Consider the following 24,539-nt stretch of genomic DNA (forward strand, 5'->3'; position numbering starts at 1 on the left):
CTTAATTAGAAAACCTAATTTTTGATTAAAAAAATCATTTATTTTTATGAAGGTAAAGTCAAAGAAACTCATTCTTAAATTAAATACATTAGCTAAACTATAAATAATCTATTTTAGATTATCTTTATCATAAAATAAACATAAAAATTTAAAAATATAAAAGATTTTTTTTTATAAATTATATAAATTCATTAATATACATTTAAAATTAAAATATATTCTTACATTTGAAAAGTAACTCTTAAAGTGACAGGGTCCACCGTCAAATTTAAGCTGGAATCTCGCACACGAGTTGTTTGAGCTACTTGATGCAATAATCTATTTTACGTTTAGAGATGATAAACAAATTTCTTTTTGTTGCAGGTAATTTGATTTTAAAAAGGTTTGAGAAAAAAACTCAACGGTACAGCTGACATCTGAACGTTTCAAAGTCATAGACAAAGTTTCGAACTTCAACATAGATATGTACGCCCAATTGAACCGCACATATTCTGTCATGGCGATCTGGTGTGTGATTCTCTGCTTGCTCTGTGGTTTGTCTTTCACTTGTGCTCGCGATGCCCAACTTGGCACAGCTCGTGTGGTTTTCCAGGTTTGTTTTTTTAATCAGACACTTTTACTCCTTTTTTCTGCTTCTAGTAATATGCTCGCAGCTCATTCATTAAGGATCGAATCAGAGATCTATGCCATTTCAATTTATGTACGTAAGGAGAAAACATACATATCAAACAACTTCACAATTTATTTGTTTGCTCTGTATTCTGATCTGCCGTTTTAGATAAATCTAGGAAATTATATGCCATTAAATGCCAGGATGCATTCAGTGAATGTTGGAAATGTGTCTTAGGGAGTTAGGTGGAATTATTCTTGTGAAAGTAAATTATAATTGGAGATAAGATCCTGTTGTATTTTTGGCGTTTAGATATAATTCACATTAATATGTTTGCGGAAGTTGGGACATCATCAGGTCATGGGAAAGAGAAAGGACAAGAAGAAAATTGCTTTATCATTTGTTGCCCACTTTGTGCTTTCTCTCGATTTTAAGATGTTGCCCAAGTTCGGAAACCATTTATAAGATGTGAAACTATTGGTCATATATCGTTCATAAGGCTGAGGTAATTATTTCTTTGACTAGGTGTGATTCCCCGGTCACAACTTTTGCTTGGCCTCTGTTGGCCAGAGGGCCCCTGTTACTGGGGTTTCTCTGCACTTGGGATTTGAGCTCGAATGTTAGAATAAGTGTGGCTTAGGGTTTGAGCTCTGAGCCTCACCAGCTTGAAAAGAAAATTCAAGAAGGATGGTGGTACAATATTCTATACATTAATTTATGTATGGGTATTCTTTTCTAGATAAGAAATTTTGTTATGACTTTTCATATTGGATTTATTTTGGTACAATGATGGTTATTGTTGATTTGCCGGCTTTCAACAGGCTTTGTAAAGCACAGTGAGTTTTTTTGTGGACGCAACAGGCTTTGTAAAGCACAGTGAGTTTTTTTGTGGACGCAACAAGTTGCACCCTATAGGGACAGTAGTTGAAATGGTACAGCAGTCTACAGGCTGGAGATCTGAGAATGGGTTGTTAGAGTGAGACTTTGTCCATGTTTATAGTATGGTGTCAGAACCAGGTGTTGGCTCTGTGCCATGGGAGCTCAATAGAAGTATGGCTTGAGAGGGAATGCCGGAGGTAAAAGTGTGCATTCTGCAAGAGAAACTGCATAGGGACAATATCTTAAGCAGTAGAGGTCACAGATCAAGGAGTGATTCCTGACATTTCATGTTTACAACACTTGTTTGGGAGATAAATTGAGTAAAAAACTATAGATCTTATTATTGGGGCAAATAAATAAAAAACTATCATATGTTTCTAGCTCGGCTACTGACAATTTTGCAGCTCAAAGAAATGGTACATTAGTTTGTTTGCTCATGTAATGGGAGCAGGGTGTGGGTGTGAATTAGGGCTTTTGAGAATCGCCCTTGGTGGCCCATGTTTACAACACTTGTTTGGGAGTAAAATTGAGTGAATCTCTTTAGATCTTTGAATTATATTGAGTAAATAAAAATTTATCATATGTTTCTAGCTTGGTTAGTCAGGATTCTGCATCTCAAACCAATGGTGGCATTAGTTGGGCTGTTCCTGTGATGAGAGGAGAGTAGGAGTGTGAATTAGGGCTTTGGAGAATTGCCCTTTTTAATGGAGTGTTTCTTGGTTCATCCCCAATTAGCAGGTAAACTTGTAAGCATTGAGATTGTTGAAACTATGAGAGTGTTTCTAAGTGAGTATTCAGTTGACATTAATTTGCTTGTAGCTTGTATGCCACCAGACTTTGTCAACCAAAAGATAAGTAAAATCAGTGGGAGCAACAATTACGGAGCATTGTTTTTTAGTGTAATTAGACTTTATTTTATTTTAATAAATAGTCCAGAAAATCTTGAAATTGAATGAGCCCATGTTTGTATCTATTTTGCATTAGAATCAATGTGGTTTTTTCTGACATGTTCTGAAATTCATCACATTCCTAATTAGTTTGTATCACTATATGTCTTACAATATCTAGAAGGATCTGCTGAGCTATCATCTACTGTTATATGCAATCTTGCCCAAAATTGGTTTTACATCTGCTTTGGTTCATCAAAAGTGTCCCGACTATGGTTCAGATAAAACCAGTGTTACTCCAAGTTTCCAAGGCTGGGGACACGGGGATGAGGTTTCAGGGACAGCAAAAAATTTCCCAAATATTGGGGAAAGAAGGGGATGGTTATTAAAATAATAAAATAACTTAAGCAAATTAAATGAAGCTGAAATTTTAATCTAATACACTGCATTTGCAATGATAATCCCCCCTTGTAGTTTTTTAAGGGTCTTTAGCGTTGTTTTTCTTGAAATGTTATACCCTTTCATTTATATGCACCAAATGGAGCAGACTGTCCAGTTTTGGTAAGGGGGACATCCCCTCCCAGTCCCCAAGCTCCCCTTCTAGGATGTTGGGGACGTCACCTAAATCTCCAGGGATGCATCCCCATGGAGCACTAAATAAAACCATATTATTGATATTCTGTGAGTCTCAATTACACTTGCAGAGTCCCAAGCCAGGTGGGCAGCAACAAGTTTTGGTGGTTCTGCTTGGAAAAAACTCGTAGGTTAAACCGCAGTTTTCCACTGTGCAAAAATTGACATATTTATGTCTTTGCTACTGCGTGTGTCCTTTTTTATTAAGTTTAAAATATTTATCCTATTAAAATTGGTTATAAACATCAAGTACAACAAAAAAACCTTCGTTAGTGCAAATACAGTGAAACAAGTACTGTAATAGTTATTTACTTAAGGGACCAAAACTAAATCACCACATAACAAGAAATATCATACATAAAGCCAATTACAGATTTCAAGAACCACTGGTTGGTTTTTTGGAGGATTCAGTGATAGATTCCAGATGCTTATGGTTAGCATGATGAATATGAAAGATACTAGGCACAAACTCTATAGGCAATTTGATGAAATCTGCTTGAGATTTTGTCTGTTTGAACATTTCTGCAGTTTGATCTTTCAAAAGATCTGATACTATGATCTCTAGGTGCTCACAACTAGCTTGAAGAACACAGAAAGTACCAGACATAAATCCAGAAGGCATTTGAGTGAAATCTTCTTGAATATTCATCTGCTTATTGATAACTTCAATTTTCTCTCTTAAAATCTCCAATGTCTTCTTAGTTTGGAGGTTAATGGCACAAATAATCTCCATACATTTAGAGAGGGTTGGGTAGCCTGTTTGATGACTGAGCCCTTCTCCTTTGTTAAAAAACTTATTATAGTGTATCTGGAGCCTTTTACTAGGCAATGTAGGAAGAGACAAATGATGTGCAGATTTGTGAAGCCTCTTGTTGGAACGCACAAGGACTGGATACTTGCATTTAGCTAGGTCATTAGTTTTAATTCTCTTGCCCAACTCTTTGCCATCATTGGTGCAACAACGGTAGAGAACAAGATGTGAAATCGCAGGTAGAGAACAAGACGTGAACTTAATGTCATCTAAGAAAAGTGAAAGACAATATGTACAAGATTCCAATTTGTAATAGTTTCTTGGTACAATAATTGTTTCCTTTAAGTACACAAGCCCACTATGTCCTTGGTCCATTTGAAAAAGCAGCTAACATCACACAGTAGTGGTCTTCAATCCTATGTCCTTCCTTGCAACATAGATGACACACACTAGAGGTCTTCATTAGAATCATGTGGGTGGAACCCAAAGTTGACACAGGAGTGAAATTCACCAAAATATGGTCCCACTCGAACCTTTAGTAATCTTAACATTGTAGATTACAATTTTCGTGACTTTTATAATCAATTTGGCTTTCCAATCAAGACATAGAGGATATTACTCTAGTCAAGATAATTTGTAGTCTTGTGGGCAAACAAGAAAATAACGAGCCCATCATTGATTATTTAAGACAATCTTGGCTTGAGCCTTTCAAAGCAGTCCTGCATGATTGGATCTGAACAATCTATGTCACCTACAAAGTCTTCGAAAGGGTGTCTCCCAAAATCTACTCTATTCACAAAACCTAATGATCAAATTCTAAAAACAGAATTATTTTCCATCTATTAGTAGACAACTCATAGAAATACTAAACATAAAAGAAAAACTATTTCTTAGATGAACTCTAACTGGGACATCTGTTAAGCCAAATAGGTTTGCAAGATTGAAATCTACTCTTTCTATCTCATTTGGCCAACAATCTATGATTGTGCTGTATTTGTTTAAGCCATGAGTTGGCATACCAACTTTCAATTAGAAGATCAATATTGGAGGATCTACAGGGTCGTGTTGATGGTCCTTTTGACACATCAACTCAAGTATAACTAAGATCACTCTAGTTCTAAAAAAGTAATTGATCCGGAATCAATCAACTTTGAGGTCCTATGTGCCAGGTCATGGTGTTAGAGTAGCACAGTGGTCTATGCAATTTGTTTGTTTAAGGGGCTTGTGCTAGAAAAATATCAAACTTGATAATTCATACATCTAGAGGGTTAATTTTGCTAAGATAGCTGATAAATCTTTCCATATCCTGTTATGTCCCTGCCATAGCGTCAGCAGACTGTTACAAATCACACTTACTGATCAGATCCCTGAATATAACAATTAGCAAATATAGATACTAGTCGACCATTCTTACCCTAGATACCAGTCAGTTACACTTATACTAAACCCAAGCAACAAGCAAAAATGACATTAGAGCCAACCCAGAAATATTTTCCCTAGAAGCTGACTCAGAAATCATTCCTTCTTAATGTAGCATGATTAGTGTTAGACGGCCAATGGAGTATTCACCTAAGGGCCGACTGAGTTTGTGTATTTTGCTAGGGCCGACCTCCATTATGGAGTGCCTAGCTTTGGGCAAGGGTTTGGCAATAATAAATTATATAATTAAACCTAATTGCTAGTCGACCTGTTTAGAAAGGTTGCAACCTTTGATGAAGAGGTGTTAGTTGAAAGGTATAAATAGGAGGTGTTTGTGGATCATTCTTGGCATCCATGCAAGGCATATTATTCTTATTCCAAGATCAGATCTACATCAGAAAGAGAATCATTAATCAGATTAATTAATCTGAAAAAGACAGAATAGATATTTAAATCGTCCTATTAATTATTAGTTATAAACAAAAGAATTGTAATTTTAAACAAATTATTAATAAACCAGCCACATCTTGAAGGGACAGCGATCGACAAGGCAGAGACATGTCTTTGGGAAGCAAGGTGTCTCTTGCAAGGGAGATGACTCTACACCTCCTCTTAAAGGCTATATCAGATCAATCTGCAAAGGAGGAGGAGGAAGGGACAGCATACCGGAAAGGAAGTCAATCGATCTTAACTGACTATCTGATTTGAGTGTCTTAACTGATTATTTGATTTCAGAATGACTAGGGGAAAGTCAACAGACTATGATCAGTGCTTTGTATGAGGCATAATGCAAAGCATTCTGATTGGGCTGGTCTGTTATCTTGTCTCCACTTGAGAAGTGGTAGGAATGATAAGCAGTTAACATACTGTGGTTGATATATATATATTTATATGTTGCTATTATTGTTACTATGATATTTAGGCATAATAGGTTATATATATAAGCCTCTTCAATACTTTAACCAACAAACCGTCCCATTATGGAGGGGAGAAGGGACATGTTGTGATGATGTTTTCACACATCGCCCCATTGCAAGTGGGGACCCCTCTTTTTTTCGCTTCCTAGCTTAGGTGTTTTATTTTAGTTGTCTTTAGCTTGACAATAGTATTGTCTCCTTGCTCTTAGGGAAGGTAATCTCTTGTCAGTCCGGAATGCATGTTGAGCAACCCTTGAAGTGACTTAGCAACACCTTGCTCACGTTTCGAGTTCAAGATCCACGATCAAGTGCCAAGACTGAGGATTGAAGAGCAAAATCTTGTGAAAGTTGCAAAATCCTGTCAAAAGTGCTAAAGTTGTTAATGTTGTCATTATAAAATAATGTTGCAAAATTTTCCAAGTGTAAAAAATGTTGCAAAGTTGTCAAAATGCAGGATTGAGAGTTGGAGAAATGGAGGTGCTCTGATTACTTTGGGGGTGGAATTGCAAGGTTTCCTTGCAATTTCACAACACTCTTAGGTTGCACCCTTCAATGTAGTGCATGGTCATCATGGATTTCTGACTTTGCTATCCCTTTCATTGCACAACTGTAATGTCCCCTACCTGATTAACATAATTAATCTATTTCAATATACTAATGACTTAAACTAAATTGGTTAGGAGACAAATCTGTTTTAACATGGATCAAATCTGTGCTATCCATAGTTCAATTAATTTATTATTAATAAGTGAAATGTCCATCAACCATATTAGATAATTAAGTTTGTCTTCCATAACTGTTAATGCAAGTACCAACCTTTGTTTCTACTTCAGCTTTAAGGAAGAAGGAGGATATGTATGTTGCCAAAGCGCTTAGAGACCAACTACAATAGGTTCCCTCAAAGTTTATAGATCCAAGCCCTTACCAATCTTGGGTCTATACCCTCAAGGCTTATGGGTTGCTGATTCCCACCCTATCTTGGGACTTAACCTATTGCTTGGATTTAGACTGCCCCTCTTTGGAACATCTCATTCCCATCTTCTTAAATACTGATACTAATAACATGATTTAGACTATAAGTATACTAATTTCTTATGTATTATGAATATATATGAAATTAAGTATGACTGTCTTACATATTGCAGTCCATATTAATATTACTATTAATTCTGCATAAGAACATTATCAGGCTTCATATATTAAGCATACTTATTAAACACATTCCCATGCATACTACCAAGAACAAAGATGTTACTGCCTGTAACTTAATAACAGTTCTGATCTGATCTGATCCATGGTTATGTTACTGGATGCTTTTGATTCCTTTCCTTTATATCTCTCAATGTGAGGGAGAGGTCACACCTCTTCACCATGTATGCCCTTTGGCAAGAGACACACCCTTTCACCATTAACAGTTCTGATCTGATCTGATCCATGGTTATGTTACTGGATGCTTTTGATTCCTTTCCTTTATATCTCTCAATGTGAGGGAGAGGTCACACCTCTTCACCATGTATGCCCTTTGGCAAGAGACACACCCTTTCACCATTAGCACCCTTTGAAAGAGTGCAACTCTTCATTATTTCTGCCCTTTGAAAGGGACACAACCTTTCATAATCAGATCTACACTTCTTATTTAAATCAGAGCTGCACTTCTGATTTCCAAATTATCCCCCTCTCAAATGAGGTTCTCTTGTCCCTTTTATATCTCATTGTTGAGGGAGTCACAACTTTTCCTTCCATGTCTTTTGACCATTCATTAATATTATTATATTTAATTATATTCTTTATATTATAATTTAATTTTTAATATTTTAATTTTATTATTATTATTATTATTTTTGATAGGTAATGGGCCGAAGCCGATAAGGTGTACATACCCTACCCCCTTTGTGGGATTTGAACTTGTGACCTCTATTTCAAGAGCACAAGTTCCCCACCACTAACTAGGCCAACTCAGGTTGTACATATTTAATTTTATTATTATTATTTATTATTAAATTCTATTTCAAAGTGGGGACATTACAACAACTAAGTGAAATTTCGACCTTTCTTTGATGTTCATTGCACAACCATGGCTTAAGTCTGACCCTTGAGTGCATATACCATAGTGAATCTCGCCCTAGGCCTTTCATGTATCACTACCCCTCCAAGCTCGCTCAAGGATGACTTTGTGCATACCCAAGGTCATAATGCGCCCAAGTTGTGAATGGTCTAAGTGTTGAACTAAAGGGGGTAAATTTATGTACAAAAGTTGTGCAAAGACACTTGCAAATGCCGCTCATGTTTGTGCACACTACCATTTCATGTGCGCCCACCTCTATCTTGTGCATACACACCCCTCATTTTTGTCACCTTAGTTGTGCAAGCACCTACTTCATATGTGCTCTACTTCTAGTTGTGCAAGCACACACCCTCAACCCACTCACCTTTGTTTGTGCATGTACACACCTTAAACCTGCCCCAAGGATCAAAGCACAAAAGTTTGCAAATGACTCCCATGTTTGTGCATACTACCCCTTTAGATCCGCCCTAGACATTTTGTGCATGCACATATGTAATATGCGCCCTACCGTATCCTTTTACACCCTCCAAAGGCGCCTAGCAATCAGGTGAAAGAAATCAGTCCTAAAAAATTAAAATCAGACCTACAAATGAAAAAATCAGACCTAAATTTATATGCAGATCAGAGCAAGTGTGTATCTTGGTGAGAGACTGTGATTTGGAGGACAATTTGATCTTCATTTATATATGTCAAAGCAACAATGATCTTCTAGGCCGACTTGACCTTGTAGAAGGAAAACAAACAATATCAAATTCAAGTAGGCCGACTTCCATCTGTCCTTAGGTGTCTAAGATATTTGACCAGCATTGTCCTTTGAAAGGCCTTAAATGTGCTTTGTTTTGTGTATTCAGCCCTCTAAAACTCGCTCTTGGAAAAAGACAAACCCTAGGTTGGCCCTAATTGAAAGGTAAGTTCAAATTTTAAAAAGGCAAAACAAATAATTTCCAATGCAGGTAGGCCTAATGGGGTTTAAGGCGAATTGAGGGGTGTGAGAATCATATAAAATAGGGAACATGTTTCCATTTGAACATTCAAATCCAATTCATTCCAATGCAAAGGGAGCAGACCTGCGAATAAGGAGCAGAAATCAGACAGAAGTAGTGCAAATTGGAGGCAATTCAGACCAGATTTTAAAACAATTTTTATCAGCAAACATAGGTTGCAAAGGCAAAACTTCCAGATCAGACTTAAGGGATGAATTTGTTTCATGAAATTGACTTTCATTGAATTATGATTTTATGCAATGTTATTTGTTTTGCATTTCATTCACAAATGTTTCTCCTTCTTTTCAGGTTATGAGAATTTCACAAGGATGCACAACAAGGAGGCAACATTGCTCTACATCAACATCATCACAACCACAAAGGTTCATGACATGATGAAGATGGATGACATGATAGGGTTTTCACATTCAAAGATGCCAGCTTGGACAAGCATCACACTACAAAGGAGGATAAGGAAAGTACGAATGAGGAGTGATCAACATCATGATAGAAGATACCTCAATGATGCAAAAGGACAACATCAAGATTCAATCACACGAAGGAGGCATCAATACAAGGATCACAATGCAAAGAGGAAGATAGCAAATGATGAGATTGCAAGTGCAAGGATCGACATAAAGAAGGATACAATTACAAAATCTTGAATTTCCTTCAAAAATCCAAGATCTTAGGATCAAGATTAGAGATATTCAAGATACCATTGAGATGATATTGCTACAAGGAGTTCAGTCATATCAAGGACGTGTTCTACATTTCAAGATCAAACATCATCAAGGGACAACATAAGATGGATTCTCAAACATGAGAATAAAGTGAAATGCAAAACATCACAAGAAGGGCAAATTCCAAAACATGAAGATGGAAAAGTAAAAAATGATCAAGGAAAGTGATCAAGCCATATAGTTTCAGAAGAGTTAAGCAAAGTTAGAGGTTTGAAATGTAAAGATGATACAATTTGGGAATGTGACCCACCACATTCATCAAGCAATTGGAATGTTGAGTATTAAGAGATATTGCTTGAACACAAACACTTCTTTGTGATGATCTACAAGATGTGCACGTTGAGGTGGCATCCTATTCATCATCAACTAATCGAGAGATTCCAAGTCTTCACGTCCAAGTTTAATGAACCTGACTCATCCTACAAGGAGAACAACCACACATCTGGAAGGCATTGAATCCAATGTGCCTAACCTATTTTCTCATTGGTCCACACTAAAGGAGTGACTTGTATCTAAAGCATTGCAATTTTCTCATTGGTCAAGAAGGTGTTAGTTATAACTAACCCTAATTAGGGTTTTATTGTTAAAATATCGGCCATTGATTCACAATCAATTTGGGCCATTCAATTGTAACTAAGACCTCTATATAAGGATCCATCCTCTCATTTATAAGGTTTAATAGAAAATAGTTAATAGATAGTTGATAGTTAGCAGTAGAGTAGGAGGAGAAAACAAGAAAATGTTGCCAAGGCTTTGTTGAAATAAATACTTGATTTCATTGAAGATATGGTGGATCGTTGTATGAGTTTCTACATGATGCATAGTTTCTACCTCTCAAGTTTTAGATGTTGATTAGTTGAATGGAAGAACTTATTGTTGATGAATTGTGAAGCCTACATGTTCATACCATTTGGAATTTGTTGATTGCAAATTGCAGTGCATGGTTAGACTGAACTTATTTGAAAGTTTAACTTCAATTGCTTTATGCTCATTGTTCATGGTGTTGATGCGCATAAGTGATATGAAAATCATCCGCTTATCCTTAGGAGATTGCACCATTTTTGTGTAGTTGTTTCCCGATGGCGAAACAAAGCTTGGTTTGGTTTCATCGAGTCAACAATCATTTCTTACATTGCTAGATTTAGATTAGATTTCTCAACCTTTCATCCTTTTATCTTTATTTTCCAAGTCAATTCAGATTCCATGTTCTAGTTGTTTTGCAAAACGTAAGTCCCTTTGTGTGAACCAGCATTATCACATCACATAAACTGAGTCTATCTAGTTGATTGTTCACATTGTAAACCTTGGAGTTGCCTTATTTGATCACATCCTATTAACATATGAGGTTTCTTTGTTCAAGAGAGGATAGTTTACCTGGTATTTTATTCTGTGTTCGAAGTGTCCTAAAAAACACATCAAACAAAATTTAGAAGTTATATGTTCTTCAACAAAGGAAATAGTGAAATTAGGTGTGATTGAACATACACCATCACCCTTTTTAAAGATCCTTTGAACTGAAAGACAACAACTTGTTCCCAGGAAAGACATTTAGTGTCTATGAAAGAGGTAAAATATCAGGCTTAAATGTCATAATTAAATTGTGAGTGAATGATGGTGTCAACATAAGAGAATTGGATGTGCAAGAATCCTTTGGTTCTCCTAACCTTTTTAGGAGTGATAAATGGCAAAAAAACTGGACGAGTACCTATACCTTTAACCATAAGATTGACTGCACTTTGTTTAACAGTTTTAAGCATCATTGCCTTTGAATCCTTTTAGTATATAAATCAGTTATACTTATATGATATATTCAAAAATTTGAAACAACCATCCTCTCCTACCAATACTTCTATATCTTCACTAAAGTGATGCAATCCTTGAATATTTAAAGAATTAAATGCAATAAAGCCTTTGGAATCCATACTGAAAAGATTAATTCGTATGCATCTTATAATGAGTTGCAAGAAATTGTTTCCTTAGGTACTCACCTAATTTATGGCTGCCCTTCAACACATCTTGGCTTCATCAACGAGTCTTTCTTTCGTAGTTTTCACTAAGTACTCTAGTTGGCTAGCAAACTCAATCTAAGATATAACAGAGCTAAATTTAGATGTTTTAGAAACAGAAATTGTAGATCAAATGACAATCGAGACAAATTGTAAATTGGTTTATTTACTATCCATATTTCAAGATTACATTGAGAGATTCAAGGCTTTCATGCTAGTTTCTCACCAATAGATGCATGAATGATTATGTCCCTGCAAGGAACTCCCATTGAACCATGATCTAGAGCATAAAATGTTCATGTCCTCAAAAAATCCTTAAGTACGACCAGTGGGAAGGGGAGATAGAGAGGGTGACAGTGGTTAGAATTATAGTTGGGAATGAGAGGTGAAGACGAGGGGATGTAGAGGGGTGAGATGGGAGGGAATAAGAAACAAAAAGTCCCATAAAATTTGCCAATTCTTCCTTTTCTTCAGACAAATAAAAGGAATAGTATCAATCTTTAGAAGGTCATTTATGTATGCCTAAAATTTCGTAGGAGATTAGATAGTTCCTTCAATATTGGAACACAAGTTAGAGTGTTCTGAAGAAATCAGATAGCCCCTTTTGTCTTGTTTCTAGATAGCGAGAAGACTTCTTCCTTCATTTAATCCTTACTGGAAACTTGGACCATTTCTAATCTGCAGAGCCCTATTTATGGTCTAATATTTATGTTGAGCTTTTCTAGAATTTATAGACAGCAGCTTCTTTTCCCTTGTGGATGCTTTTTTTTTCTATTGCAGTTTTTGGCTTTTAAGGCGACAATGTGTTATGTTAGCAAGGGATTTTACATTAGTGTTATCATGGATGTATTTGTCCTTTCAGATTGGTTTCACTTTTGGTGACGATTCTACTCTTTTAAAGTTGCATGCATTATCTTTTTTTCCTGGAGTATGAGTTATATATCAATGCTTTGAATTAGTTTCATTTTACTATATTTTATTTGTTGATTGGTTTATTTTCCAAGGGTTAGATTAAAATATTTAAAGAAAGTGTTTTGGTGGTTTATAAATAATCTTTGTTTTTATTCTATATCTTGTTATCAAGGGATGGTCTAATTTGTTATGTAGGATTCTATGTGGTTGTGCTTGTAGATTTTGATTTACATATTTAATCTTGAATATGGCAGATTTTAGTGGCTTCAATACTGATGGAGTTATTTGTGATTTAGTCTCTTAATTTTGCTAGTGGTTTCTGATACATTTGTACAGACTACATATGGTGACATTGAGTTTGGTTTTTACCATGACGTTGCCCCTAAAACTGTCGAACACATTTATAAGCTTGTGCGGCTTGGATGCTATAATTCCAATCACTTTTTTCGGGTAATATGCATTCTGCTTCTTTTTTTAATCTCAGTTTAAATGATTTGAAAAATTCTGTCACTATGAATGAGGGTGTAATCATATATATCATTGAGCCTGATATTTGGATGTAATGCAGGTCGATAAGGGATTTGTTGCTCAAGTGGCTGATGTTGTAAGTGGTAGAGAGGTTCCTTTAAATGCAGAACAACAGAAGGAAGGAGAGAAAACTATTGTTGGTGAATTTAGTGATGTGAAACATGTCCGGGGTATTCTTTCAATGGGAAGGTAAACTAGTGTCTTTATTTTATAGCTGCTGTGAAAATTTTGCACTGTATTTCATCCATTCAGGATGTGTAAAGCTTTATAATCTTGCTTGTGTGGATCAGCCTTGACACTTACATCGAACAAAATGACCTTTCAGATCATGTGTTGGATGAGCTTTGTAATTTTGTTTTCCAACTTTTCCAGTTTCATATGCCATCTCTGGTATCAGTAGAGAAGGATGATACATACTTCTGTGGTTACAACTTACTCATGTACTATAACATGCTTAACTTTAAATGTAATACTGTCGATAATACATTCGTCTTTTCTGACTTTTTTTCTCAGACTAGCTTGTTTTCCTATAAAAAGTAGATTGCTGATGATTATACTTTGGTTTTTATACTCTGTAATTGGACTGTTCGGTATTTGTCAGGACTGGTTTTGCATTTGGAGTATTGGGATTGTTTACTATCATTAGTTGAACATTCTATTCAGCCATTTAGTTGCAACTGTTTTTCTTATTTTATTCTCCATGTTACTGATCAAAGCATAGAAGCATTACACTCCAAAAACTTGCAGTCAACCCCAAGTAATCACCATCCTAATCTTTATACAAAGTGGTTCTAAATTTTTTTAGTTATACCTCTCCTTTTATTGGTTCATTTTTTACATTTAGAAGAAAAAAAAAAAAGCGCAGGAAGCTTAGACAACTTTTAGTCCGGGTTAAGGCTAGAGGATTCTCAAGTATAACATAGAATATATGATTTTTTTGGGTTCAAAATTTTAAACACCAATGAGGGTTTTTCTTTCTTGTCATATGTTGATGAGAGTTTGGTATAAAACATTGGGTCACCACTAAAATATTACGTTGTGTTCAATTACTGTAGCACTTGCACTTTATGGCCAACCATATATTTTGTACATAAATTCTCATAGGTAAAAATAAAATAATTCTTTATAAAATTTCTACTTGTGTTTTATAATTGGATTTTTTTTAATGTATGATGTTTAATTCTAATCTCTATTTTCAATGTATTTTATTTAATTCCAATCTCTATTTTTAATGTATTATGATTATAATCTGATTTTTTAGATTTGAGAGGAAATAACAAAAGCTAAATTTTCTCTATTTTTATCAATTTTTAAGTCAAGTTTTTCCCATTTTAAAACTGGGTGATTGAATTCCAGTTACACTTTGGTCATGCTATATTGATGTTGTGTACTATGGATCAAGGCATACTTCATTTGTGTTGACAAGATCTGTGATAATTACAATCTTTGCAATACTTGTTGCTGTTTATCTTGGGTTATTAATTTTTGTGGGTGACGTGTGGGGGCAAGGGAGGAAGGGAATGGTGGAACAGAGAAATTTGGGAACTGAAAAATGTGGCACCGAGAAGTCCCTAAAACTTTTTCTAGTACAGTATTTGAGTTGGAAAATAATGTGCGGAGAGGGAAACAAGGAGCGGGGATGCAACTCCATGGAATATACGTTTGTAATGCAACTGAGAATAAGTGGTTGAAAAGGAAGAATAAGTAGAAGATGTTCAAAATTCTTTATAGCTATCTGGTGGTATGAATTTGCCAAAACTTTTGATGCAAGTTGCTTCTAAACTTCAATTTTCAAATTGGAAAGCTTGTTGAAGAGAGATTACATTTTGGGGATCCAGCTCTGTCTGTAGGCATGTTAAAAACTCATCAATAAACTTTAACTTGAAGATTTTATAGTAATTGAGTTGATGGACATGTCAAATCTATCTCAAACTGTTTGGTCTGCAGTTAGGTGAATATGCAAGTGCCACTTCATTGAGTTCTTTACAATATCCAGGGGGCATAATGTTTTTCTAAATGTAGTCAAATATTATTATTTTTGACTAGGTAGCACACAAGCATGTCAGGGCATGGTCCTCCATGTGCACTTTGTTGACCTTAATGTTTTTTGGTATTATTGAGTTGTTTCATTCAGAAAGAAGCTTCCAACTATGCAAACAAATATCCAATTTTTCAGCATCTAGGATGCTATTGAAATGCAGCATGCTTTTGTATTCATTTTGAAGGTGCCTTGCCAGGTAAAATCAATTGTTGGGATGATTGATTTTGTCTCCAAAAGTGATGGAACATGTTCATAATAATTTTTTATTATTGTCAAAATGTGTTGGAACTAGTGCTCACTTTGCTCCTGGCTTGAAATAGTTGGCAGTAGTAGCTCTCTAGGATTTGAAAGTTGTGCTTCCCTCAACAAATTCAATGTTGTCATGTGAGCTGTTTTTAAGTGTTAAACTATCCTGGGCCTTCAACTTGCAGGGGGAATATTTCTCAGAAGCGTATGAGATTTGAAGAGTTTAATGCATTAGATATCGGATCATACAACTAAATTCCTTTCAAAACTATGATTCCAAAAGAAGAAGTTAGAATGGTGATTGAAAATTAGAATAGATATTTTTCAAGATAAGTTTAATCATCAAAATTGAAGAGCTTCTATCTTTAACTTCGTATCCTAAGAGATGAGCCAAAAACTTACGAGTAATGATGTAATGAGTGGCAAATTAGTGTTGTTCATCGTTTACCATGTTTCCAAGTTTCTTGGTGATTAAATGAAGTATTGCTTCTCTGAGCATATTGACAATATGGCTTACCTTGGGACAATTAGATGTGATACTTTTAAACCGTTTAATGTATCCTGCAGGATATTAAAAGAGGGTTTGGTTACTCTACTTAGGAAAAAGAAAAATAGCTCGCTTCCAAATGAGCTACATGGTGTTAAAGCTATAGATCTTCAGTGATGTGGACTTCTTGCACTGATGTTCTCATAGAGTTCATTGTTCTTCTAGTAGCTCTTTCCATTTTGGTTATGAGTACTTCATCCTGTTTTCTTCTGGTTGCCAGGTATAGTGACCCAGATAGTGCATCATCATCATTCTCTATTCTTCTAGGGGATGCACCTCATCTTGATGGCCAGGTTCAACAATTTACTATTTTTATCACTTATAAAGTCACTAAACAAAATTTATTATCACTGTAAATAGATCCCTAAATTTTCAAATGGTTTGTTTCATGTTTTCTTCCAGTATGCAGTTTTTGGAAAAGTGACCAAAGGAGATGATACTCTAAAAAGATTAGAGGAGCTCCCTACTCGTCGGGAAGGAATTTTTGTGATGGTATTCTCTTTCGATGATTTTAGCATTAGCAATTTTGTACTTTCTGACATTTGGAAAATCCAAATTTTGACTTGATTATAGTGGGTATAGTAGAGGCTTTACTTATGTTCCTGCTATGGCATATTCTTTCTTATGTCCTTTTAGTTCTCATTATTATGCCCTTTGAAAGAACATCTTTGCATTAGTCATTTATGAATTAATATCTTTCCTGGTTTATGGAAATTTGCTGTACTATGTTTGACATTTTTATTGTGTTATTACTAGCCATTGGAGCGGATCAGGATTCTTTCAACGTACTACTATGGTAAGAACTAAGAACTGATACCAAATGAAACTGAGAGATAATCAAGAAAGATGTACGATAGAATACAATCTTAATCTCACTTATTACTCTTTTGATATCGAGCTTCAATTCAAACATGTTTTTGGTTGCCTTAACAAGGTTTAATACTCTTTCATTCTTACAATTCTCCTTTTTCTTGGTGGTAGGAAAGTGAAAATGAATGATAACGATAGAATAAGTAGGTAGTCTAGTTATGTGAATAATAACATATGTATCTTTGTTTGATGTTACTTTCCCTTTGGTTTTATCCTTATTTGATATCTGTAATGCATAGGAAAGTGCATCCTATTCCATCCTCTTATCGAGCTTGACCTAATGTTGCTTCATGCAAAAGGGATCCGACTGTACCTATGCTGTCTAGAAATGTGACGAATATCTAAAGTTCTCAGTCTATAGGATGATAATATAACGAAGGAAATTCTCTTGAGTTACCCACAAATGTGTTGACCCTCTCTGATCTCCTCTGTTGTGTTGTCCAATGAGTTACAGAGTTAAAACACAGTAATAAAATAAAAATATATGAATCATAAAAAGTAGGTATGTCAGGGTCGACCTTGACTCAGTCACAAATAGTTAACCCTACATGTCTATAAAATGGAGCAGAACTCAGAGGATACATACAAGTGACCTTATGATATCTGCATATGATTCACCCAACAAGAGGTAGTTATTTGCTTTAGTTTTGGATTTGGTGTTTTTCATTCTTTCACCCCAATGTGGTCTCTGTTAGCATATATTTCTTCTGTCTTTTAATCCCTTAGTTATTTGAAAATTAAAGCCTTTCTCTATGTAATGAAAAGTCATCTAGCCTTACAAGATTATGGCCCATCTAAAGTACAAAATCCATGGTGTCATTAGGGCCTTCTTACAAAACGATCTCTTGAAGCTCAAAAGATTATTTTCTATGGTAGTGACATTTTAAAAACCCACAAGTAGTCGTAAGCCAAAAAATTTGGTGAATTACTCACCAGAAATTTGGCTATTGAGTTTTTGGCAAGTAATCATTGACCTAAAAACTCTCCAGCTAGCAGATTTTGTTTTTTTCAAAAATATTTCTTAAATTCATTTTATTTTCATTTTTCAAATATTTTTCCATTTCTGTTGATTCAAACAAGATTTCACAATTTTCTTAGTTTATGCAAGAATTAAATTCTTTTCATTCTCCTTGAATGATATTTTGCATATTAATTAAGTTCATTTTATGAATTTATGTATTTCAAGTCTGGGGTCTGAGTCAAGCTTTTGGCCTGGAGTCCAATTTTTTGAACTCTGTAAGTTTAACTTTACAAAAAGTAACAAAGTAAAGTAATGAAGAATGGGTGGAATATAAGCCCACAGTACTTCAATACGCATGCAATCAGAATTATTTTTTTCTATATAAATTTTGGAAATGGGTGCAAATAATGACACAAAATTTGCAGAGCACAATTGAGGAAATGATTGTCAGGTTGATAGGGTGATGGAAATAGGTTTAGAGGAATTGGGGATTAGGGGACTGTTAGGGATAATGAAGGTGACAAGCTTAGGTGCATTAGTGCTTAGGATTAATGCAGAGGAGAGCAGCATGTAAGATAGATTTTGCATCCCCAACTAAAAACCTCAGGAACCATCCGAAAAGGGTTATTCTACTGTTTTCTAAAGTACTGATTTTTTGTACAGATCAACACCCATATTTGCAGCCAAATCTATAACCTTTTTGTATCTCTGTTGAAATGAAAGAATCCAATTACCACTTCAAGATTAGCTGTTTCACCTCATCTACTGTCATTTTTAATCTTCAAGATTAGATTTTCTTGGACTTTTTATTGCACTGATCAAGGATTTAGGAGTCCCCTTCCACATTAAGTTTTCCTCTTCTTTTGAATTATAGCTTTTATACTCTTCATCATGGTCGTGACCTCTGCTTGATTATTGGTGCCAATTCTGGTATCCAAATAGCATATCGATTTAAGTTGAAACTGCATGGCCTAGCAGGGTTGGCCTTGGCCACAACATCAAGTTAAGCTTCAGATGCTGGGAGGGACGAGGAAGCCATAGTACACTATTTTCCTTAATATGTTTCGAACCTATCCCTTAATCAAAGATATTTTGATCAATGATATTAGGTTTCCACAATCCATATTATGGTCATTCAATTTTACACTTGTTGACTTACCACACTACATAACCTTGTAGATTTGTTCCCCCCCAACTCCCCCTTTTGCTCTCCCTCTCTCTCCTTCTCCTCTCCATCCCTCCTTGTGAGTACTATGTTTAAATTTACTTTAAGTTGTGTTCATGTGTCCTTATCTTTCTACGTCTTTTGCTGCTATGCATGTATATCAAGTTTTGAATCTGAACTAAGAAATCATAAATGAAAAATATTGATAGGGTGTGATGGATTGTAGTTCCAAACACAAAATTTTATGTTGCATGTAATACTGACAAACTTCCTTTTCCATTTATTTGTATATTTAATTTGCCATCATCGGTCGTTTGGTTTAAAACTATTGTTTGGTTTTGAAAGTGGACTCAAAAGTTCGAAACAAAGCTTTATATATATTTTCATCAATAAAATTGTACTTTGATAACTAAGACTGATGAATTCCCTTTCATATGATATTTTCTGCTCTTGTGCATATTATTAATCCATCTAGATACCAATGACGAACAAAACATGACTTGTGAGCATGAAAAGTCCATTTTGAAGAGGAAATTAGTGGAGTCTTCATATGAAATTGAAAGACAAGTAAGTTAGAAGTCTTCAACTTTATGTTTACTAGTTTTTCTTCATCTATTTAAAAACATCATTTGAACTCATACTGTTTTCAACTAATCAAGTTAGGGTGTGTCTTACAGCGAAGGAAATGCCTTCCGTGAGAACTTAGAGGAAGATGTTTCAAGGGAGTGAAAAAATTGAAAATAATAGGCACGGTGCACTCTTCAGATGAGCAACATTTTCCTATATCTCTAACAGGAGGAAAATAACTTTCGGAGTTTTGAGAGGTTTGATGGATCAAAATTCCATGGTTAAAAACTAGAACCACTGTTGATTTTAAACATTAATAACTGCTTCTTCAATTTTTCTTTCTTTGTATAATAGTGTAAGATGTTGTAAAGTAAAAGCTATTCAAATATCTTTTTCTATCAACGTTTGGCTTTTATACCAAAAGTATAGGCCCTACATTTACGCTTTGTGGATTACATCAGCAATATACATTGCAATTTGAAAGCTTATGAGGGAAATGACTACTCAAGAAAACCATATATTGAGGTTATGATTCGAATATCAAAAGTACTTCCACAATGAAATCTCTTAAAAAAAATATGTAATTAGTTAGTCATTGTTTAACCTTTTGGATTCTTCTCATGAAGAGGGACTTTTTTAACGTTCTAATTACAATTGTCTTCATGGCTAATTTTTTCTATATGATTGCTGCCATTAAGATTACACTAGGCCTCCCACGTTCCTAGTAGGAAGCATGTCATAAATCACCTTCTCTAGCACCACTTGCACAGTGAAACGGGAATGAGTCTTAATTGCTCACCCATGCCTTTTATTAACCTATGGATTGGTTCATTAGTAGTTCACTTATATCACACTACTAATGACTTTAGTGTTGCATTTTAATTTCTGTGGGATTCAGTCTGCATTTTTTAAAAGTAATCTCAAGATAACCCCATTAGTGGTCATTACATTAATGGCATTGGTCATAATTAAAAGGTAAGAGACCTACTTAGCACACATGCTTCTTTAAGTAAGAATGCTGAATGTAATCTGGGGCTGTGATATTTGTCCTCTAGTCTCTTTTTTCTTTATATAATTAATTTGTATTCATTTGTATTCTACAAATAATTATATCTATGCATGTTAAATGGGTCTAATTTTAGAAAGCTATATTTTATTTTCATGAACACAAAATTATGTTGAGAGACATCTTGTTGGGTGTAGCATTTTTAAGGGCTCAAACGCTTTCACTTGTTTGCACTTACTATTAAGATAGGAATTGGCACAAAGATTCTTTGCTCGGAGAGATGATTTAATAAATATCTAAAATGAAATTATAAGAGGATGCGTAAAAGTGAAAGAAAATAAAAAGATGGGTAGTGGGAGTTAAATTCTTTTGTTAAAATGTGCATGGTAAAATAGAGTAAATTAATGCTCTTTAGATCAAATTAGCCAGCCTAATCTACAAGTAATCAACACGCACAAGCTGAAATTGACAATAGTACTAGAGACAACTTGAAAACACAAACTAAAGAATGGAAACACATGTAAACTAGGACTAGGATTGAAAAAAATAAAATCACATGATCTAGATGCACTTAAAAATAAGATGAATGATTTTAATACCTTAAAATGTGCTCAAGAAGTTGCAATCCATATGGCACAAGTGTTCCTCTATCCATCTGGGATAGGCATATTGTCATAAAAGATAGGTATATGGTCTAGTTAGAGTCTTAGACTCATTAGGACCACTTGAGTCTTGAGTCATTGATTGAATGCTACACTTACCTATTGGGAGTGCACCAAAGTCATCATATTTTATGAGTATATTTAAGTATATATACTCATCAAATATAGGCTTGAGTTTTGCCTTGAAATTTGACCTAAAGCCTCGAGGATTCAAGCAATCCTTCCAAGATTCTTTCGAGGGTATAATGAATATGTTTTATCTTGTAATTTATCTTAGAGATTTCACCCTTATTTGTAGTTGAATGATTCTCTTGAAGTATGGATTTCAAATAAATATTTAATTTGATATTAATTTTTTGAGACACTTTTCCAACCCTATATCTCAGCACTTGCATACTAGGAACCTCTTTTGTTCACTAAGCTATGTACATAGACTACTTCTAAGTAGGATCAAGGAATACTATACATGTGTTTGTACTTTCTAAACTATGTTTGATGTGAATTGTTTGTGTGGGTACATAGCCCTTTCTAAGGCCATTTTCCCCCCAGATAGTTCTTTTATGACTTCTACTTATGAAGAGAAGCATTTAAAAATCAAAGTATTTGGTCATCATGACTAATACACGTTCTCTTGCCCAATCCAGTTTTAAATCATTAGTGGTTTCTATTGTTACCATGGGTGCCTCCAGTTTGCATCTATTTGTCCTCGTTGGTTTTGCTTCCCATGACCCTCCCCTTCTTGCTCAACAGTCCTTTGCTGTTGTGTTCAACGAGAATGGTGCCGTCGACCATCTTGTGGGTGTTGGTATTGTGGTTGCTCTTGGTGATGCCGCTGCTGCCACTGTTGTTGACGACGATCTAGTTAATGCTGGTGTTAAGTCTATTGTTGGCGGGCATAGTTTTGTAGGTTTGGTCAGATCTATTGCTCCTCCCAAAGGGAGATTTTGACCTCTTTCTTGTGCCAAAACCTCCCCTATGGTGGTTTGTGGCCAAGATGTGATTGAAAATGTTGACTTTATGGATGTTGCGGGTTAGTATGTAGATTTATTGGTTTTTGGCCTTCTCTCTCAGACCTCCATCATTGGGTAAGTGATTCGTGGAAGCCTTTAGTTGCCAGTAGCATTGAGCTTTACCCTTGTGCTAAAGGCTTTTTCATTGCTTCCTTTGTTTCTTCTCATGATCATGACTTAGTATTGGGCAAGTTGTGGGCTTGGGGAGTTAATTCTCTTTGTCAAATCTTGGACAATTTTTAATCCTCTTACCCAACCACTAAATGTGTGTCCGGTATGGGTTCGCCTTCCTAACCTCCCCCTTCATTTATGGGAGCATTCTTGTTATGAGGCCATTGGTAACTCTATTGGTTGTTTCTTGAAAGTTGATGATTTCATGACTTCCATGGGTTATTTTTCTTTTGCCTGCATTTTAATCGACATTGACATCTCTATGCCCCTCCTTGAGGGTGTGGTTCTTATGGTTGGGTATAGGCCATGGGCTCAAATCGTTAGATTATGAGGGCCTCCCCTTTTGTCGCCGGAGATGCTTTTCGATGGGCCACTTACCTTCAAACTGTTCTCTCTCTTGTCGCAGAGGTGTTGCTACTTGGTGGAAAGATGCATGGTTGATCACTTGACTGTCAAGGCTCCTGATTTTGATGACTCCTCACAGGAGGATGGTGACTCCTCTCGGGTTGAGGTTCTGCCTCTTACTGCTATTGAGGCCCCTATTGGCCCTCTTATTGCTACTGATGTGACCTCCATTGGCCTCGAGGCTCCTCCACCTGCTACTCCGATTTTGCAACAATGATCTACTCTTGGCGATTCTTCTCCTATTGTGGTTCTGCAATAACAGTCTTCTCTTGTTGTAGACAATGTCTTTGTAGGGGTTTCCTTGCTTGATCCTTCTCTTGATGTTCCTAATAATAATATTGCTTGGACCGTTGTTTGTCGCAAGCGAAAGGGTAAGCTCTCGCGCCCTTGCCTCCAAACTCCTGGTAAAGCTTTGGGGGTCTCTCCCCACTCTTGAGTTGGGGTTTTGGGTTGTTGATGGTTTGGTAGGCTTTTAGCAGTGGTCTTGATTTGCTGTTAAAGGTCTGTCAGACCTAGGTAAGTTAAGGGTTTGCACCCTTGTTTTGCTTCTTTTCTTTTTGTTGCCTACGAGTTGTTTGTATAAAGGGCCAACACCCTTATTTTGCTGCTTATCTTAATCAAGACTAATACATGTTTACTAATTTCATTTAATGCCTAGTCCTATTTTTTTTGTTTGATAGTTCTATTCTTCATGATCTAGAAGATGATGATTTCCTATGAAACTACATGATGATTTTCTTAGTTGATCTAAGGTTATTTTATTTTGATTAATTAAGTAACAAACTAGGGTGTCAACTCTTTACAACAACAAGACCCAAAGGAAAGAAATGCAAGCCAAAAATAGGCCACACACAACTTTCCATAGGTCATTAATTGACCACTCACATGTCCCAAACCATGAACAAACTTGTTATAGAAAAAAGACAACCCACATCAAGAGTGGGTTGGACTTTTGCCCACAACTCAAGGAAGAGGAAGAAAAACCTTTCCTCCATGACTAACAATAGTCCAAGGAATACTATCATCAAGAACACCATTATAAGGGGAAGCATGAGGGGAAATCCCCATCGAGAGCCTATCAACACATGAAGCATAGGGTGGAAGAGGGGGAAAATCTTCCACCAAAGACTGACGTTGAACATGAGAAACAAGCAAAGTAGGGTGCACACATTGGGCAAGAGGTTCACCAACAGGGGCTAGTAGGCACGAAGAGGTCACAAAAACAACAAGAGGTTCATTAACATCTTGGGAGGAATAAGAATTTGTGTTGCACTAGAGAATGGAAGCACATGAGTTTGTAGAGTAAATTCTGAAGGCAACTTAGTTTGTAGAGGAGGGGCAAGAGGTTTTGTAAGAGCCTCATCAGAAGCAAGAGACACATCATCATTTGGAGTCACCCAACGGATGAGAAGCATTGATGGTTAAATGTTCATCAATAGCATCGTTCCACCATGTAGTAGGACCCTTGTGACGTGAGAGAGGATAATTTGTAGCTAGGTGACCAATGTGGAAGTAGTATTGACATCATAAGGGGAGGCCCTCATAATCAAGAGGT

The 24,539-nt window shown here is 35.7% G+C and overlaps 1 protein-coding gene across 1 annotated transcript; it reads left to right on the forward strand.

Moving 5' to 3' along the window:
* Positions 1-316: 316 nt before the first annotated feature.
* Positions 317-20,288, forward strand: LOC131076904 (peptidyl-prolyl cis-trans isomerase CYP23). Its single transcript, XM_058014250.2, has 8 exons — positions 317-592; positions 13,142-13,255; positions 13,374-13,522; positions 16,388-16,460; positions 16,570-16,659; positions 16,924-16,963; positions 19,639-19,730; positions 19,841-20,288. The coding sequence occupies exons 1-8, from the start codon at positions 464-466 to the stop codon at positions 19,859-19,861; spliced, it is 708 nt and encodes a 235-aa protein (XP_057870233.1). The 5' UTR covers positions 317-463; the 3' UTR covers positions 19,862-20,288.
* The last annotated feature ends 4,251 nt before the right edge of the window (positions 20,289-24,539 follow it).

The sequence above is a fragment of the Cryptomeria japonica genome, chromosome 10 (genome assembly GCF_030272615.1).
Source record: "Cryptomeria japonica chromosome 10, Sugi_1.0, whole genome shotgun sequence".
In the NCBI taxonomy this organism is placed as follows: Eukaryota; Viridiplantae; Streptophyta; class Pinopsida; order Cupressales; family Cupressaceae; genus Cryptomeria; species Cryptomeria japonica.

Excerpts from the sequence above, each read along its gene's own strand:
- LOC131076904 (XM_058014250.2), top strand. The coding sequence starts at position 464 with ATGTACGCCCAATTGAACCGCACATATTCTGTCATGGCGATCTGGTGT. Across the intron at positions 13,256-13,373 it reads ATTCCAATCACTTTTTTCGG|GTCGATAAGGGATTTGTTGC; the intron begins GTAATATGCATT and ends GATGTAATGCAG. Across the intron at positions 19,731-19,840 it reads CATATGAAATTGAAAGACAA|CGAAGGAAATGCCTTCCGTG; the intron begins GTAAGTTAGAAG and ends TGTGTCTTACAG.